General features: G+C 36.0%; 1 protein-coding gene and 1 long non-coding RNA gene across 6 annotated transcripts in view; one reads left to right on the top strand and one right to left on the bottom strand.

The window, feature by feature from the left end:
- The window catches only part of MSRB3 (methionine sulfoxide reductase B3), a 57,557-nt gene extending 38,706 nt beyond the window's left edge, over positions 1-18,851 (top strand). For all 5 annotated transcript variants that reach the window (XM_060694672.2, XM_060694677.2, XM_060694674.2 and 2 more), the window contains 2 exons: positions 12,560-12,657; positions 15,023-18,851. In XM_060694672.2, coding sequence (XP_060550655.1) covers positions 12,560-12,657; positions 15,023-15,187 — 263 coding nt within the window. In that variant the 3' untranslated portion in view covers positions 15,188-18,851. The remainder of the gene's footprint in view (positions 1-12,559; positions 12,658-15,022) is intronic.
- Positions 14,106-19,198, bottom strand: part of LOC148112835 (uncharacterized) — a 42,556-nt gene continuing 37,463 nt past the window's right edge. Inside the window, exon 2 of the long non-coding RNA XR_015728739.1 lies at positions 14,106-14,353. This is a non-coding gene — a long non-coding RNA (uncharacterized LOC148112835). The remainder of the gene's footprint in view (positions 14,354-19,198) is intronic.

The following is a 19,198-nucleotide window of genomic DNA, read 5'->3' as shown; positions in this document are numbered from 1 at the left end:
TAATTTTAACCATGAAATCTGGAAACATAGTACTAAAATAATGAGAAAAATATAGTCTTCTCAAACTGAATTGAACCTGAAAATCTGACTTCGAAGTAAAAACAACCATCAATAGTTATCATGCAAAGATATAACAAATAGCTGGTTATCATGTTTACTTTTGTAGCAGAGACATACATCTTTTGCTGAAAGAAGTTGCATATTGATATTTTTATGTGGAAAAAATATTTTCTGCTTTTAAAGTTTTTAGATGTTTGTATAATAAATGTGCATCTTAATAATATGAATCGCGTGGTAAAAAGTTGAATTAATTGGTATTCCATGAAGATCTGACACAGGGAAAAGTCTAATGTCTTCTGGGGGGCGGGGGGGGGGGAATTGAATTACTGTAAGTATACAATGAATCATTGTTGGCTAGCAGGAATTGTACTAATGAAATCTTATTTAGAATACAATGTTCCACACATCTTGCACTTGTTATTTTACTTTGATTTTATTACTTATTATATCTCTTAAGTGTCATTAAACACAAGTTAGTATGAAATATTTTACAGTGGTGTAAGTGGGTAATATGAGTAGATTTATGTTTATTTCTCTCTAGATAGTGAAAGTCACTATCCTTAGACATCTGTCTTGATGAAAATAGGCAAAAAGTTATGGATATGTACTTTTAAAACAAAGGGAGCATTTCTATATTCATATGTGCTGCATTTTTCTGTTATTTTAAAATCATTAGGGGACAAGGATTAGCATTGTATAAAATGAAGCACATTTTGCACTAGAGACTTCATTGAAGAAATAAGCTACATCCTTTTCACAGCATAAATATATATGTATTTATTGAGATGGAATGTGCAGCTGAAGGAGAAGTAGGGTGGAGGAATGTTGGTAGTAGCGCAGCAGCTTCCCAGGGAGGAGGCAGCACATTCCAGAGAGGGGCAAGAAACTGCACAGTTCTGAAATGGATGGTGGAGTGACAGTAGTCACACCCTAGAATCTACCAGGACATATCTGTTAGGTTAGAAGTTTATAGCTTTAGTCTGTCAAGATTCTATCTATTAGGTGTAAGCAAATAAATATCTAGACTCAAGTAGATCTTGCTCTGGGACATGGAATTGGTATTTACTTAGCAGTAAATTCCGTTAGTCTAGTTGATCTTAATTGAAAACAAAATATAGTTTGTTGCATTTTGGGTAATAAAAGTAGTCTTTGACTTACAACTACAATTGACCCTGAAATTTATATTGTTAAGTGAGGCATTTGTTTTGCCCCATTGTATGACTTTTCTTCCCGCAGTTGTTAAGTGAATCACTGCAGTTGATAAGTTACTAACCTGTTTGTTAAGTGAATTGGGCTTCCCCATTGACTTTGCTTGTCAGAAGATTGTAAAAAGTGATCACATGACTCTGGAATTGCAGCAAAGATCATAAATATGAACCAGTTTGTTTGTTTGTTTATTTATTTATTTATTTATTTATTATATTTCTATACCGCCTTTCTCCCGTAGGACTCAAGGCGGTGTACAGTCAAGAAAAATATAGGCATACAAATATCATAAAATTGCTAATTAAAATTATTACTTAGTTTGGTCAATTAAATTATTCAGTTACCAAGCATCTGAATTTTGATCACATCATCATGGGGATGCTGCAAAGGCTGTAACTATGAAAAATGGTTAAAAGTCACATTTTCCAGTTCTTCTGTAACTTTGGTCACTAAATGAACTGTTGTAAATCAAGGCAGCCTGTAGATTTGGTAATAGTCCACAATAAAATTATAAATATGCTGTAATCTTACACAGAGCATTATTCTTGTGAAGTTAAATGTAAGTACATTATTGTTTTCAGTCCATCCCTAAATCTGTATGTGGTTTCCTAAATTATGCAAAGAAGACAAAGAAGGTTCTTCCAGTACTTGCTGGAGTTTTGTTCAGAGTTTGTGTGTGCTGTGTTCTTTGGGATCCGTAGCTGGGGCAGAACAGAGACGTTATGGATTCTTAGGGGCAGGAGTGAATGTGTACATTATGCTTGTGAGGACTTACTTACATTTAAAAAAGTATTTATTGCTCATTGATTTATTTCTTTATTATATCTACTGTATTTTTCGGAGTATAAGACACACTTCCCCCCCTAAAAGAGGGGGAGAAATCTGAGTGCATCAAATGTTGCATGGGGGGGAGGAGGTTGGTGCGGTGGTGGCAATGGCAACAGGCAGTTGATTGGCAATATTCTGGGAGAGCGATCCAACCCCAATCGGAGAGGTGGGATTCAAACAGTTTGGCCGAACCGTTCGTTAAAGTGAGGAGAATTGGTTGATTCTACCAGTCGAGCAGTTAGCGGAAAACACCCTTCCACCACCTGCCGCACTGCCACTGGGCCTGCTGCACTGCCACTGCTGTTGCATCGCTGCTGAGCCTGCCACACTGTTGCCACATACCACACAACCCCTGGGCCTGCAGTCCTGCCACTGCCCCGTCCCATCGTTGCTGGGCCTGCAGAAAAACCTCCTGACACTATATACCGGTACAAGGATGTCAAAGCAAAAAAGGCAAGCATATAAAATTTCTTTTAAGCTGGAAGTCATGAAATATGCTGAGGAACATGGAAACAGAGCAGCAGAGAAACATTTTGGACCACCTCCAACTGAAAAAATGATAAGAGAGTGAGGAAACAGGTGGATCAGCTGCAAAAAGTAAAAGATAAAAGCAAGCACAACTTTCGTGGGCTTCCTGCAAAGTGGCCACAGTTAGACAGGTGGAGATGAAAGACTGGATCACATGTCACCGGAATAATGACTTCTCAGTTTCCACAAAAATGGTGATATATGAAGCCAAACACATTGCTGTACAGAAAGGCATTCAGGATTTTATTGGATCACCATCATGGAGCTTCAGATTTATGAGGTGATATGGCCTTGCTATGTGCACCAAAACTAGAATTGCGCAAAAAATGCCAAAAGAGTATGAATCTAAGATTCTGTCTTTTCATACATTTGTGATAGACTCCAGGAAGAAAAATAATTTTGAAATTGGCCAGATTGGGAATATGGATGAAGTCCCACTAACCTTTGATGCGCCATCTAATAAGACTGTTGATGTGAAAGATCCCAAAAGCATAACCATGAAAACCTCAGGACATGAGAAAACACATTACACAGTTGTGTTCTCCTGCTGTGCAGACGGCACCAAATTGCCACCGATGTTAATATTCAAAAGGAAAACCTTCCCAAAAGAAGTGATTCCAAGAAGTATTGTTGTACATATCTATGAGAAAGGATGGATGGACGAAAATGGGATGAAAGTATGGATTGAAAAAGTGTGGTCTAAACTTCCTTGAGGGCTTGTGAAAAAGTCTGCTTTATTAGTGCTCAACCAGTTTAGAGCACATATTAGCAAAACCACAAAGAAAAGAGCCTGCATTCCATCTTGTCCTTCCCTCCCCCTTAGTTCTTTGGCAACTTGAAAAGTGAAATGTTTCCAACAGCATAAACGCGCTTCAGTCTTAACACGCTTTGCATGTAAAAGTGAAGTGGATACTCTAAGGCCGTGATGGCAAACCTATGGCACGCATGCCAGAGGTGGCACGCAGTGCCCTCTCTGATGGCACGTGAATCATCACTCCAATTCAGCTCCGCTGAGCATGCGTGCGTGCCTCCCTGTGGCCAGCTGGTCTTCGGATCTCTGCCGCACATGCGTGGGGGCATGGCACATACGGGGTCCATGTGCTCATGTGTGGGGGCAGGGCACATGCAGGGTGTGCATGGGCGGGGCGCATGCAGGGGGTGCTTGCGCATTGAATTTTGGAGGTTTGGGCATGCACGCACGCATTCAAGCACGCTTTGGGTCTGGAAAAGGATAGCCATCACTGCTCTAAGGGATTGGGTATAAGAACACTTTGATGGAACTAATTATCTAGAGACTTTATGAACTTCATTAGATGAGTTCCCATGAAGGAAAATGTCCATTAGTTTAAATGCTTTAATTTGCAATCAGCAGAGAATTGGACTTAGTGGCATAAGTAGACCTTTCCAGTTCTGTAATTTATGTTTATGTGTACTTGAAACATTTTACTTAATGCCATCGCAATATGTGACCATAATGGGAAGACTCCATTATGGTTGTATCGCAAGGTCTACCCATATAGCAACAAGTTAAAGGTAATAACTAATTTCTATTTTGAATGATAATTGCTCCTACAATGGAATTAGTTTAGGTACTGTATACCTCTGTTACTATAGATATTTAATATTTCAAAATACAATATTATAAGAATGCTAACTTTTTAAAGCTCTCTTTCAAATGTTAATGATTTATTGTTCACTAACAATAAACAGCATTTCCGTTCTCTTTGTGGGCAGATTATTTTTAAATGGGTTGGAAAGGTATATTAAAAGCTGGAAACTTGTTACTTTCATTTCTGAGAAAACTTATTGCATCAGACTACATTGATGTTAAGCAACAACTCTGCAAGGTATTCATGGTCATCTCTGTAGATGTGATATTGCATGACTTCACAAGCATCTAACTTTAGGATAAATAGTCAATCTATAAACCAAATGCAGTTATATCTTCTTCCTTCTGTGTCCAGAGTACCCTGACATTATACCACTGAATTTTGAGGGCAAATGACCAGATTTTGGAGGGTTTTGAGTGGCTTTAATTGGAATTTAATTCAATTAATTAATTTGAGAAGTTTGCTTTATGTCAGCTCAGCCTACAAGTTGCCTAGCCTGTTGAAGGCTTCAAAAATGATGACAGAATTTTTTTAAAATTTATTTTTAAAATATAGTTTATGTATAATTGTGTGTGAAAAAGATAAATATTTATATGGCCATGCATTTTGCAATAATAATTCTGGTAGCCACAATACTAAAACAATGTTTAATATACATTATGGTAGCCAACATAATTTATGAATAATTATGCATCAGTCTCATGGGCTTAGTTAAATCCCCATGCCTGGGAAAATAACCATATTTTTAACCCTTTCCAAAATGCCAGTTGGGTTGGTGGTAGCTGAATTTTGGGCATGTAACAGCAAAGGCCAGCTTCCTAGGTCCTGCCAGGTCAAACAAGAAAAGGGAGAAAGGCATCAGGGTGAATAAGAAAGAGACATAGACAAGAACCATGCAATGACTGTGTGGGAAGAGAGAAGCAGTGGTGGGAAACTACTAATGAAGAGATGGCAAATGAAGAGGAAGCCTGAAATATGGGAATGGTGAGTTACCTTATCTCTTTGCTGTTGTTAAAGAAATTTGACAGACAGCTTATGCATTCAAGCGGTGGGTGGGCTTGAGGAAAGAGAGATGTGGCAAAAAGTCATCAACAACCATGCCCAATTTTCTTTAGACAGCTTTACAAAGTTGTAAAGCAGCCGTTACCACTTTGCAGTGTTCGAAAATGGTGTCTTTTGATATGTAAATGTTGGAAATGATTGCATTTCAACAGTTCTTACTCATGCAATGAAATAATTTATGCTTGTACATAAGGCCAAAACTGCTGGCTATTATTGTCAGATATGAAGAACATTTGAATATAAGTGTTAGCTAATGAAGCTACACGTACATTTTTTAAAAATATATTTTTAAATTATAAAATATAACTTTGACAAGAAAAAGCTGCTTTGTTGACTCCATTTATCTGTTATCTCTATCTGATAGCAGAAGTCTATAAATACTCTTAGGAAGTTTCAGACTATTGTTGTGTTTTATGAAAATACACTAGAGGAAGAGAAGAGATTTTTTTTGGGGGGGACACAAAATAACAGAATCAACATTAACTTTAGTGATGTAACTAAACTGTGACTTTAGTGACGTATCAGAGTGAAAAAATGTTCTCTTATATTTTACGTTCAGTGTTTTAATAGATTTAAATTGTAATTGAACTCTAAGAGCTGTGAGTTTTTTTCCCAATAGGAGACTGTTTCCTACTCCTGCAAATAGGTAATTTCTGCAAAGAAAGAAAAACTCTATGTGATACCCCATTATAGCATAATAGGGAACATCTTCTGATATGTGAACCCTTGGAATAAGGAGTTCAGCCTGTCTAAATCTTATGACTTAGAGATTTCTTCATCTACAGCTCCCACCATCTTATGGTGGTTGCTAATGATAGGAATTCTGTGGGAATCTTTATGTTGATGAAATCTGAATTAAATAATATGGGAAATCTGTTCAAATCATTTTGAGACTTGTCTACAAAAGCAGCAAAATGAGATGCCAGAATGTTGAGGTGGTCAAATGACGCAAGGGTTTATAGCTACAGTTGCACCCCCACCCCCACCCCCATTCTGGTCTCTCACACACATACATACAACTGAAGAATCTTGTGAAACCTTAGAAGTAATAAATCTATTGCTACCTAAGCTTTAATGGATAGCAATTTATTTCATGAAATGCATTATAAATAAGCACAGAAGGAGAGATAAGAGGAAAAGGAATGATGAAAGGAGAAGTGGAAATCAGAATGATTTCAGATAGTAATTATAAACAGCAGCAATTAGAACACAAACATTTGTGCACTGAATAACTAGCTAACATTATTACATTATTTCTTGTTTAGATTTTTTTTAATGCTCCATTATGCTGAAGAATTCCTTAAATTAGATCACCATAGCACATTGATTGAAGAATTTTTCTTCCTGTTTATTTGCAGGGAGTTTTGGTATAGCTTTATTAAGGAAGTCCGCTGCAGTTGTAATCTGTGACTACGGTAATATCAGTATTGTTGGAATTGTGTTACAGGCTCTTTTCATTATCTTAACCAGGAATGTTTCATAATTATTCAAATATTTCTGTATATGACAACACTTACAAAGTTAATTTAAATTGCTATAATAAACAGAAGTAAGCCTTTCACTTTAAGTTGCCTGAATGAATCAATCATGCATTAAAAATCTATGAAAAGATTACGGCTCGGTGTTATATTTTTCACACATTCTCTGAGAATCTTTCCATGGCAGATAAACGATGCTTCAATTATGGAAAGCATTTGCACCCAAATGCATTTCTTTATAAAATGGAAATTTTAAAAATTGTCTGAAGTATGCAAAGCTAGATGACTTCAAGGTTAGCTGCTAACATTTTGCGTGTGGTGTACTTAAGTATTTAAGCCATGAGTTTTGAAGGATCTTGTCACCAGGTGGAGACAAGAGTACAGATATGAAACGTTAGCCTTTTGATAGAACATTTGCTAGATTCCATTTAGTATTTAAGTTGTTGCCACCAGATGGAGGCATACTATGATAATTTAGATTTTCAGAAATGTAATAAACTTCCAGATGATACTACATACATTATTCCACTTGTAAGAAATAATTCCACAGCAAGAGTTAGAAATTAACACTGATGATGATTTCTTTTTTGAACCCTTTATTTTATTGTTAGAAGCTGCCATTACTTATCAGAAGCTAATTTGTAAATTTTACTTTCTTTCATTCCATTAGATTGTGAAAAAAACCTGTGGCCCTCTTAAATATTTCTGAATTTAGAGCTGTGGTTGTTCCTTCATCCCTTCCTTAAAAATAAAGTCAGATTAAAGATTAGTAAGAGAAAACAACAAAATGCAAAAAGATGATTCCTCTTAGCCTCAAGAAATTTATTAAGAATCTATTTACAAATATTGAATAAATGGGGTAGAAAGATAGTCCACCTTTTAAGATTGAAGATAGATGTTCCTTAGTGAAGCTCACAGATTTTACATCTGTAGATTCCATTCTAATGAAGGATTAAAATGATTTTGAAATCCAGAGAGATTTTTTCTTTTTTCACAGAGTTAAACAGGAGAGGTTTATCTATTCAAGATGTCATGAATTGTATGAGATATTCTTCACTATAGCTTTAGCATAATTTGTGTTTTATTTACTGAGAAAAATTATGTTTATTTTGCCACCAAGGTGTTCTATCATTGCTACTGAAACTGGAAAAATTTCAAAATATTAAATTGTTGAGGTGTTGCTTGCCATATATTTGGCATGGAAAGACCATTTATTTTTCCAATGTAAATTGGAGCTACCTATTATTGAAGTAGGATAATTTTGCAGTATTGGATTCTGAATCTGTTCTTTGGTTAGTCAATAGGTATGGTCTATAGCTGTGATGGTGAACCTGTGGCACACGTGCCAAAGGTGGCACGCAGAGCCCTATTTGTGGGCATGCATGCTGTTGGCAGCTGCTCTTCGGGGTTCTGGCGCGCACATGTGTGCTGGAGCGCCGGAAAATAGGTCAAAAAATGGCCAAAAAACCAGGACAGTTTTCGGGCCATTTTCCAGCATTCCAGTGATGAAACGCCCACAATTTCTGGAGGCAAACTGTTCCACTGTTAATTGTCCTCACTGTCATGAAGTTTCTCTTTAATTCCAGGTCGCTTCTCTCTTTGATTAGTTTCCAACCATTGTTTCTTGCCCTCTGGTGCTTGGGAGATTAATTTGACCCTCTCTTCTTTGTGGCAGCCTCTCAAATATTGGAATACTGCTATCATGTTAACCCCTAATTCCTTTTTTCTTTAGATTAGCCAAACTCATATCCTGCAGCCATTCTTCATACGTTTTAGTCTCCAGGCCTTTGATCATCTTAGTTGCTCTTCTCTGAATTTTTTTCCAAAGTCTCAACATCTTTTTTATAGTATGGTGACCAAAATTGGTTGCAGTATTCCAGGTGTGGTCTTACTAGGGTTGTATAAAGCGGTACGAATACTTCACGTGATATTGACTCTATGCCTCTGTTTAAACAACCCAATTGTATTAGCCTTTTTGGCTGCTGTTGCACACTGCTAGCTCATATTCAAGTGATCATCCACTAGGACTCCAAGGTCTCTCTCACAGTTACTGTTTTGGAGCCAGGTCTCGCCTAATCTGTGCTTATACCTTTGATTTTTCCTGCCTAAGTGTATAGCTTTGTTTTTCTCCACACTGAAATTCATTTTGTTGGATAGGGCCCATTGTTTAAGTCTGTCAAGATCTTTTTGGATCCTGAGCTTGTCTTTTGGTTAATTAAAAATTAGTTTTGTTAATTTCTAGTTATGATACCCACTTGACAGTATTCAAGTAGAAAGAAGTAACAAATACCATCTCTGCTTACAGAATGGAAGTGATCTGTACCTGGAGTTGATCTGGTAATAACTTGTAAATAAGTTCAAATGAATCATGTTGAAATTAATTTTGGAGTTGATACTGCATTTTATTGATAAAGTTCTATAAGCATAGATTTCAATAACTGCAGCAGGGCCTCCAGAGACAGTATTTTACTATGAACAATCTTAATTATACAGACTACACTTTTATAACATCCTGGAGCAAGATAGTAACTTGGACAGTATGTGAGATATTTTATTGAACTACATTCTGAGATAGCAACAAAAATATTATTCAAGATCAAATGCTTTAAGATTGAAGTTACTAGGTCGCTAGTAAATTCAAAAAAACTATCTGAAACATTTTTAAATGGCACTTCAAAATTATAAGGTTATAATTCTACACAATGCCATTCAATTCCTTTTATTCTGAAGATCTATAGTTAACTCACTTTTTTAGAAGATCTAAAGTAACAGGCTATAAAGCAATAGTTTAGCTAGAATGAAGCAGGTTCAATAGCTTGCCTCAAATAGCATGTTAATATGTTGGAATGAACATAATCCTTTTATCCTATTATTTTGCAACATGCATAACATTTTGTTTTTAAAGCTAATTAATTAAAACATTAAAGCTTATTAAAGCTACTATATTGTTCATAACTTTATAAATATTAGTATTGTTAAGTGAAGATAAAGAATACATTTTCCTTCTTCACGATTGTTCTTGCTGCTATTGTCAACTTTACTTAATTAAAAGGCATATATAAATCTTCCATTTTAAAGTCCCTGATAACTATTTTAAAACAAGTTTAATTTTTTTTAAAAAATGAACTAACAATCCAGGCAAACTGTTTTTAATAGAATTTCTAATAGAAGTCCACAGCCATTTTTTGGGGTGTGCCGCAGGTCTTGGTACTCTCTCCTCTCCTTTTTAACATCTACATGAAATTGCTGGGTGAGATCATTCATCATCATAGATTGAAGGATCATCAATATGTGGATAATACTCAGTTCTATATTTCCACCCCTGGTGATCTAAATCATGGTTTTTACTGCCCTCTTATGGTGCCTGGAAGCTGCTGGAGTCTGGATGTGGGGCAACATTCTTTGACTGAACCCTGGCAAGCTTCTCTAATTCTGGATGGGTTTCACAACCCCAAACAGACCCAGTGTGCAACTTAGGTTCTCCTGGATTTATGATATCTGATTGATAAGCAGGTGGCAGTTGTGACTGAGAACAACTTTGTGCAACTTCGTGTTGTGTGCCAGTGGTACCCTTTCCTGAATTGGGATACTCTGTGCTCTGTCTCTCAACTCTTGATCATGTCATGGTTGGACTATTGCAACACTTTCTACATGGGGCTACCTTTGAAGAGTACCCAGAAGTTGCAGCTGGTACAGTCATATGGGCAGTTCTTGAGGCCCTAGGACAGGGTTGTCAAACTCACGGCCCACAGACTGGATGCTGGCCCTGTCCTTGCCTGGTTTAGCAAAGGGGGGAAAAAAGTCCCGATAGTCATGTGACACCGCGAGTTTGACACCCCTGTCCTAGGGTGACCCATGTTAGACCACTGTTCCATGACCTGCAGAGGCTGCCAGTTTGCTTCTGGGTCCAATTCAAGGTTATCTTTAAAGCCTTTCATGGCATGGATATAGCAGGCAGGTTATCTAATGAATTGTCTCACCCTGATGGGATTAGCCTGCTCCACCCATGGTGGCAGAAGTGGCATCCTGTGGACCCTGTCAGTCAAGGAATTTTGGCTGGTGGGGGCCAGAAGAAGAGCCTTTTCTGCCATAGCAACACCCTCTGGAACATCTGCCCCCCCCCCGGTAAGATCCACATATTTTGACCATCTGTACTATAACAATGAACAATAGTACAGCTAACATAATTTTTGTATGTTCTGTTCTTGTAAAATAAAAAAAAACCAATAACAGATTGTGAATTATTAAATAATAATGGGAGTTTATAGTGCAGATTCATTGCCTAGATTTGTAATTTATTAATTTGTAATAATTAATAGAAATAGAAATGCACACACCAATATACATAAAAAGGGCAAACCACCTCTGTGTTATTGACCAGAAAGCTACCTAGAAATATTTATATAGCTACCAAGAGCTAGGATTGACTGGAAGGAGACTTTTTTATGAGTTTGACTTCAAAGCATATGATGGGATAGTAAATTTTTTAAAGGCTTGGGGTAGAATCCAAGTGGAAAAATCTGTAACAGACAGTGAGTAATTGATTATTAATATCAAAACTGGAAAGAAACTCATCTGAAGCATTTCTGTAATGTAATTTTTCTCATAAGGATATTTTTTCAATGTATTCATACTGGTTTTTGATGTTTGTCACTTATGTATAATGAAGACTTTTCAGTAAAATTTCTCAATATTGAACAAGTTTCAACCTGTTTACATGATAAAGCCATTCTTCTTCAAACACTGTTGTCTGTTTTAGCAATAGATAAGAGGATCAATCCAGAAGCAATTAATGATTCTTCTGAGAAATATAGAATTGCTTTTCCCTGGCTCTTTTCCATTGAGTTGGCAGGAATGGACACATCTCTAGTGCAGCTGTCTACAACCTGACAAATGTGTCATTTGGTCTTCGTCTTCAGTGATTTTATAGAATTCTATATCTCCTCATCTGATATACTTTGTAGGATACATTTTAGGCTGTAATCTTAAATCATTAGTTTTACATGACTGAGTAGGAATGCAGTGTTTCCATTAGATTTTGTATAGGAGCTATACTAACTTTCCCATGAGAATCTTTGTAGAAAAAAATGGTGAAGGTGAGTGGAAGATATGAAGCATGTTATTTACACTGTTGTTTCGTCTGTATTATATAAACCCAGTTCATATCAAAGTTGCAGTTAATGGATATAATGTTTTTAATTTTTTTGATAGAAGAGAAAAACAACTGTTCCCAATTAGCTCTTGTTAGAGAAATGTTGGTCCTTGACATTTTCCCATATAAAACATGCCAGAATGACATGCATTTCTAGTCATCCCCTATGAATAAGAGCACATACATGTGTATATGCTGCACCAGAAATCTTGTTTTTAAAAGTAGAAGGTGATGGAAAATTAATGGAGTGCTTGAGAAAACCCTTTTCTCTCACTTTGATAAGAATGCCTATGTTTTGGAGGCCTGTTAACTTTCGGTTTGTTGTTTAGATTCTTCAAAAGTGGGAAATTTAAAATGACAGTTATAAATGAATATAATTCTCCAGAGGGTTCACACATTTTAAGACTATATAGGATTATTTCCCTAGACAAGAATAAATAGTACAGTATTTCACAATGTGAAAACTTACTGTTTTCTTACTGAAAACAAGCTTTGCCTGTTCAATGTGCTCATTCAGAGTATAGCAAATGCCTGAGAATCATATTTGTGATTAAAACTGTCAGAAGTTTATTTAACTCTCAAATGATTCCTCAAATCATTCCTGATTAATTTCTTGTCCCTTTTTTATTTTTCAGGTTGGCCGTCATTCTATGATGTAATCAACTCTGACACAATTACATGTACTGATGACTTCTCATTTGGGATGCACAGGGTTGAAATAAGCTGCACTCAGGTCAGTTTAAAAACAAAGCCATTCTAATGTTAAAAGATTTTTTTTTTAGAGCTCTAGTTCATTTACATAGAAAGGCTTAAGTTACCCCCAAATTAACTGTTGCCTGCTTGGTCATAAGAATGACAGCTGGTAGGTATAAAAAGTTAAAGTCTAATGAGAATCTATATTGTTATCTAGGTTAAACTTTATTTAACAGTGTGTACATAAGTGACCTAAATCAGAAGGCTTAGAAATTGTCCTTCAGGCAAACATCCTTTTGAGGTTCCCCTCTGACCTCTGCTTTCTTAAATCTAAATGCAAAATGTGGATAGTGGATGTTACTTTCATCATTATGAATACTTGAGGAGCAGTACTGACAGAAATCCAGGAGTTATTCTCATGTATCTTACTGCTTATCTTCAAGTTCCTTCTGCCAAAATACTTGAGTGATCATGTTAAATACTGTTTTCCATTATATGTCTCATTCTAATTCCTTTTGACTGTTACTATCATCTGTCTTCCATAGCATTAATGGCTCAGTCCAGACTTATCAGGGAAAAAAGGTTATTGAGCAAAATAACAAATCCCAGAAACAGGAAGATATGGTTAATTATAAATGAACACAAAAGAAACTTGAAAGTCATAAGTAGAAATATTTAGAAAGGCAAATGCAATGGTGAATGAAAATTCTAACTCAGTTTTTTTTAACTGCAGTTGAACTAGTTTCAATTGAAATTTAAGTTCGATCTTGGTTTTGTTATACGTTTTCTATATCGGTGTGCTAGAATTACTTAAAAATTGATATTAAGATAATCATTTGAGCAAGCTAAAAAGTGGACTTACATATTATACAGTCATTTTAAGTTTTTCTTTTCAGAGCTTTTGTACTGGCAATCTTCATAAACAAATCATAAATCATAAAATTGTTTTAGTGCTTGTAGAACTGCATTCTGCAGGAAAAAGTCTACATGGGGAGCTCTGATGTAAAAGCATAATTGTATTTATCTTTTTCTTCTACTTAAGACCTTCAGTTAAATTACTTGTGAGTATATAGATAATTAACCACTTTCATATATTCCTGTTTCTGGGATTTGTTTTTCTGCTTTTCATTCCAAAGCAATCAGAAGGTAGCTTGCAATGATATATAATAATAGTACATTATTATAATATGGTATTTAACAGGAGAGTAAATCATAAAGTATGAATTAGTAGATAGAAACATCAAGTAGAATTATTAAAGGATCTTATTAATTAAAAGCATAGATAATAAGATATATTTTGCATAATAGTATTCCGGGGGGAATAGAAGTCCAATATACTGGTTGCTAAAGTGAAAATGTTGTCTCGATAGAAAATAAATTTGCTAGACAATATACTGTAAGTATGTCTCTGGAGTGGCTATTCCTAGCTGGGAACTATAAAGGTTTTAATTATCTGAACAATACATATTAATGTGTCTCAAAACCACCTTTCTTTGTGTATTGTACAGTTCTTTATTGTACTGGCAAAGTGATACAATGAACTATTTTGCCACAAAAAGACATACTATTTATAATTTTCTCTGTATAAAAGTTATCTTGAAGTTTTGAGTACTCAGGGATCTTCTTCAGAAATGATGTCTTGAATCCTGACAGAATTCTATTGAATAATCCTGCACTTCTTGTTCCAGCAGTTATTTTAGTTTTTGCAGGACCTCTTCATAGAGTTAGTAAGTCACCTACAGGAAACATTTTTTAATATTGTAATGTTACATTATTACATTCTTGTAGTGTTTACTTACTGTAGTTAAACATCCTCTTCAGAATTAATTTCATTTGAAGAGGACAGAAAAGAATAATATGGCAATCTTAAACCAACTTTGCATCTTGCATTACTCTTTCATTTGTATTGCTAAAGATATGACCCTTCTATTTGATATGTGGATAAGCATATTCACTTTGTACAAATTGCAATCAAACTGTATGTATTTGAAGCACATTTGTTTAGAGTAAGTTTCTCAAAGGACTAAATAAAAAGGAATAATGACTGAAGGCCAGCATTTTAAATCTCTAGATCAGTGGTTCTCAACCTGTGGGTCGGGACCCCTTTGGGGGTCGAACAACCCTTTCACAGGGGTCGCCTAAGACCATTGGAAAACACATATTTTCAATGGTCAATGGAATCATTTTATGGTTGGGGGTCACCACAACACGAGGAACTATATTAAAGGGTCGCGGCATTAGGAAGGTTGAGACCCACTGCTCTAGATTAAATTAAATCCAGTTTAACAATTTTAAAAATAAAGCCCATGTGTGTTAACTTTCAAATAACAATACATTTACCTTAAGTTTTCCCACTAGGTTTTCTATATTTAAAAATAAACACAAATTATGTTCTTTTCTTTCAGTGTGGTGCTCATCTTGGCCATATATTTGATGATGGGCCACGTCCAACTGGAAAACGATATTGCATAAATTCAGCTTCATTAGCTTTTGAGCCTGAAGACAAGAATCATGCTGGAGAAGACAATGCTAGTTCTACATGTGCACAACCAGATAAGACAGAGTTGTAATGGGAATCTGTTGTTTTCCTAGATGACATGGAAAGAATAATTCTAAATGGTTTTCTATCTTACACACTATTTTTAAAATATACAAAGATGTTCTGCAGTATGAAGTTTTTTCCCTGATCAAAATGAGACATGCTAATTTCTTTTCTTATATAACCAGGCATAACTATTTCACAACTTCTGTGCTTTGATCCCATAACAAAATGTCTTTTGACACTATGGTGTTGATTACTTGCATATTTCTTATAGTAAGTCTGAATTATATTCCTTCATATTTTTCATTCTTTTCATTCAGTACACAACCATAGTAAGAAAACAGTTTTCTAATGGTACTTAGGTGATTTTGCTTTGATTTATACATATACATGGTTACGAGCATTCCCTTAGCAAACATTGGAAGTTACATGATAAGCGCCCCCTAGTGTTTATGAACAAGTTCTAAAACTATGAATGTTGTAGCACTACAGCAGCTGTTTGCCCTTACAAACAACTGCAGGGGCTCTGCAACATTCCTCCTGCAATTCCCCTCCCCCCTCCATGCCGAATCTTCATAGGCCTGTGCATACTTACCTTGCGAAGATCTAGAAACCTTTTGCTTTCCTGGCCTGTTTTGGCGCTTCAGACCTTCGGTGAGTACACAGAGATTGAAGGCCTAAAGTACTGCAAGATCACATGAGATCAGTATTGTGAGATCTCACGCTATTGATCTCTCATGGTCTCACGATACTTTAGACCTCTATTCTCTGAAAACAGAAGCCTGGATGAGATCTGCAGCAAAAGACTTTGCAAATCGAGGGAACCCCTGAAACATCAAAGCTTTCCCTCCATTTGCAAAGACTTTTGCCATCCTTGCAAAAAGCCTTTGCAACCCAAAATGGAGCTTCTCAGCTCCCTTTTGGTGTGTGCCGGCCTCGTCCAGCACTTTGCAGCCCAAAAGGGAGGTCCTTTGGGCTGTAAAGTGCCAGACAAGGCCTGTGCACACCAAAACGGAGTTTCAGAGGGGCGTGAGAGGCTGGAGAGGAGACAGTTTGCTAGATCTTCGCATAGAAAGTGACCCAGCATAGCAGGTTGGGTGGGAGGGAAAGCAATTGTGGGGATCATGAGGTATTTCAGTGGGTCAGGGAGGCGTTGGGTGGTCTTAAGCAGGTGACCTGTTCCATCACTAGGACCCCCCATGGCCTTTCTCATCCTGAAATACCTCATGTGTATTTAACGAACCGAGCATTTGATTAGCAAATGCGTGGGCGAAAGGAGGGCGTGAGCATGTTCAAGGTATGTGATTCACTCCCACGAATCTTCGGGTTACAAATGAAATGGGCAGGCTCCATTACATTTATAACTCGAGAACTACCTGTAGTCAACTAACTCTAATTATTGTACCATTCCATAAATGAGGCTGTATAATTTAGTATAATCAACCCAACTTTTGTCTTGGATTTCTGCAAAAGTATACAACTACATAAATGGCAACCATACATCCCTGCCTTCAGTTAGATAAATACTATTTTTTTAAAAAATTAAGATGATACTTATATTGGACTGCCTAGATAAGATTACTCCTTTATGTAGCAGGTGGCTTTCCCTTAGAACAGCTTAAGATGCCAGAGTAGTCATAATATACTTTTAAAAGCTGTGGATGAAGACTGGTAATCATAGACCAGTTTCCTCATACTTATAATGAGTGTTTTAAAAGTCCTCAATCCTCAAAATGTATTTTTATCCTCAAAAAGTTAAAAGAGGACTCATAGACTAGTCTGCAAACGTGAGAGAGATTTTTATTATTATTATTTTGTGATCATATATAAATATAAAAACTCAGTATTGCCTTACCAATTAGTGTTGTCCTGGGAAACTTAATACCTCATTAAATGGTACAGATCTTCCTGAAATTTCCCTTACAATGTTTAAGCGGCAGTGTGTAGATAGGAAAGTCCTATTGTAAGCATCAAATTGCTGTGCCTATGTTATCTTTTTATTCCTTCTTGGGAGATAATCACTTAGACTGTATTCTGTTACTCCTTTTCAACTTTTATATGAAGATCTACTATCCTCAGTGTCGTGTCCACTTGCATTAGAATAAAGAGACAATACTTCTTCATAAACAATAAAAACCATAGCAACAAATAGCCATATCCAGTGAAAGATAGTGGCCTATGGTAAAGTGTTAGTGTGAGATGCCTGGTTCTATTAAGAGTGAGCGAGTTTGCCTTAAAGAGGAAATGCCTCTTTATGTGTGGCCCTAACCCTAACCATTGGGTTTGCCATGGAACCTATCCTGGGTCTCCCAAAGTGGAGTGGGAACATGACACTGTCCTCACTGTTGATTAAAAAAACAATTAAAAGGTCAGTACAGTCAATCTCAGTACCTGTACTGGCAAGGAAACAACATTTTGTCCTTCGGCTGTGATGAACATATAATTTGTGAATTAGTCTCAGATTTTAGTATATGTATGACAGAAATCTCTTGCAAGGATATGACTACTTTCTACTTCATGTTACAAGGAAATTGGTGTGATTGCTGTGAAAATTAACTATCATGCTTGAGAATAACAGCATTTTATGAAGTATAACATAATACTATTTAATATAATTTTACCATAATTCATTATCTGTATCAAACAGATCACCTGTATCTGGCATACAAATAGTTAAAATTGCTATCTATTAGCCTCATGCCTCTTAATAGCAAAAAAAATTGAATTATAGATTGATATAGGATTTAGGAATGCAACCATATACATAAGAGTTATTTATAGCATTATTCTAAGGCATGTGATTACTTTCTCATTTGTTGGGTGAATCTTTCTGCCATTTGCCAAGAGATTGTATTTTTATTAGAAGTTAGTTTTCTCCAATCATATTTTCTGAAATGAAATCTCTGATTTGTAACATCAGCGAAAATATGGGGCATTAATTTTTGAGATAACTTGCAGTTAATGTTTCACTTTCAATCTATTTCTGTCTTCTTAAAGAAATGTATCCCTCAGACTCTAATAAGCAATAATGTAAGCTTTTCATAACTTGATTTATATTTACAGTTTATGAAATGCAGTGAATTGAATCAGTATGGCCACATATATGTGTGCTGTCAGAGCATAACTTCATTAATAAACAGAAACCATGGGTATAGATTGTTTTCCATTAATATGTATTAGAAATAATATGAGTGTAATGTGAGTCTTACAGTACTGCAGAGCCCAAAATATCATTTTGTTTATGGCTTTGCTATAATTTGGATATAATTGAGCGCAATATGTGACTGAGAAGTCCGTTAGTGTCTCCTGGATATTTTGTATTGTGTGACTGATATTATTGAATGCACATGTTTCAGTCTATATCAAGGGTGTCAAACTCACATCACTGCAGCGTCACATGACATATCGGGACTTTTCCCCCTTTGGCTAAACCGGGCGTGGACGTGGCCAGCAAGTGATGTATCCAGCCCGCGGGCCGGGAGTTTGATAGCCCTGATCTATATTATATAAGAGTTTATACAAATATTGAAAGAAAAAGAAAATGATTATTTTAGTATATTTGGAACTTGCCATCAGAACTAGTTTTTTGCTTTTAAGACATTAGGTTTTATTCAGTGAATATGCCTTTTAATATGTTTGCTGAACACAGATATATAATATATTTAATTTATAAATAAATATTTCTCTCTATATTCTTTGGTTTTGACTCATTATTTCTCACTCCAGGATGGTCTATATCTTAGGTCCCATGAGGGGAGGAGTGCGCTCTGATATTAAGCAGTTATTATAATGGTTGGGGAACAATATGACTTGTGGACTTCAACTCCCAGAGGGCCATCGTCACTACCCATGCAGGAAGAAAAGCAAATTGATAACATAGAATATAATTTTCTGCACATGCCATGATCCCAGGAATATATTTCATGTTTTTAGTTGTAGTTGAAGGGAGGAGCAATTGACAAAACTACTCTAATTTTATCTTGGAATGGGAAAAATATACAAAATTAAGTTTCTTAGTTCCCACTGAAATCAAAATGAA

This window comes from Pantherophis guttatus, chromosome 7 (assembly GCF_059756535.1).
Source record: "Pantherophis guttatus breed Tessera chromosome 7, ASM5975653v1, whole genome shotgun sequence".
Lineage (NCBI taxonomy): Eukaryota > Metazoa > Chordata > Lepidosauria > Squamata > Colubridae > Pantherophis > Pantherophis guttatus.
This window is presented reverse-complemented; position numbering and strand designations above follow the sequence as displayed.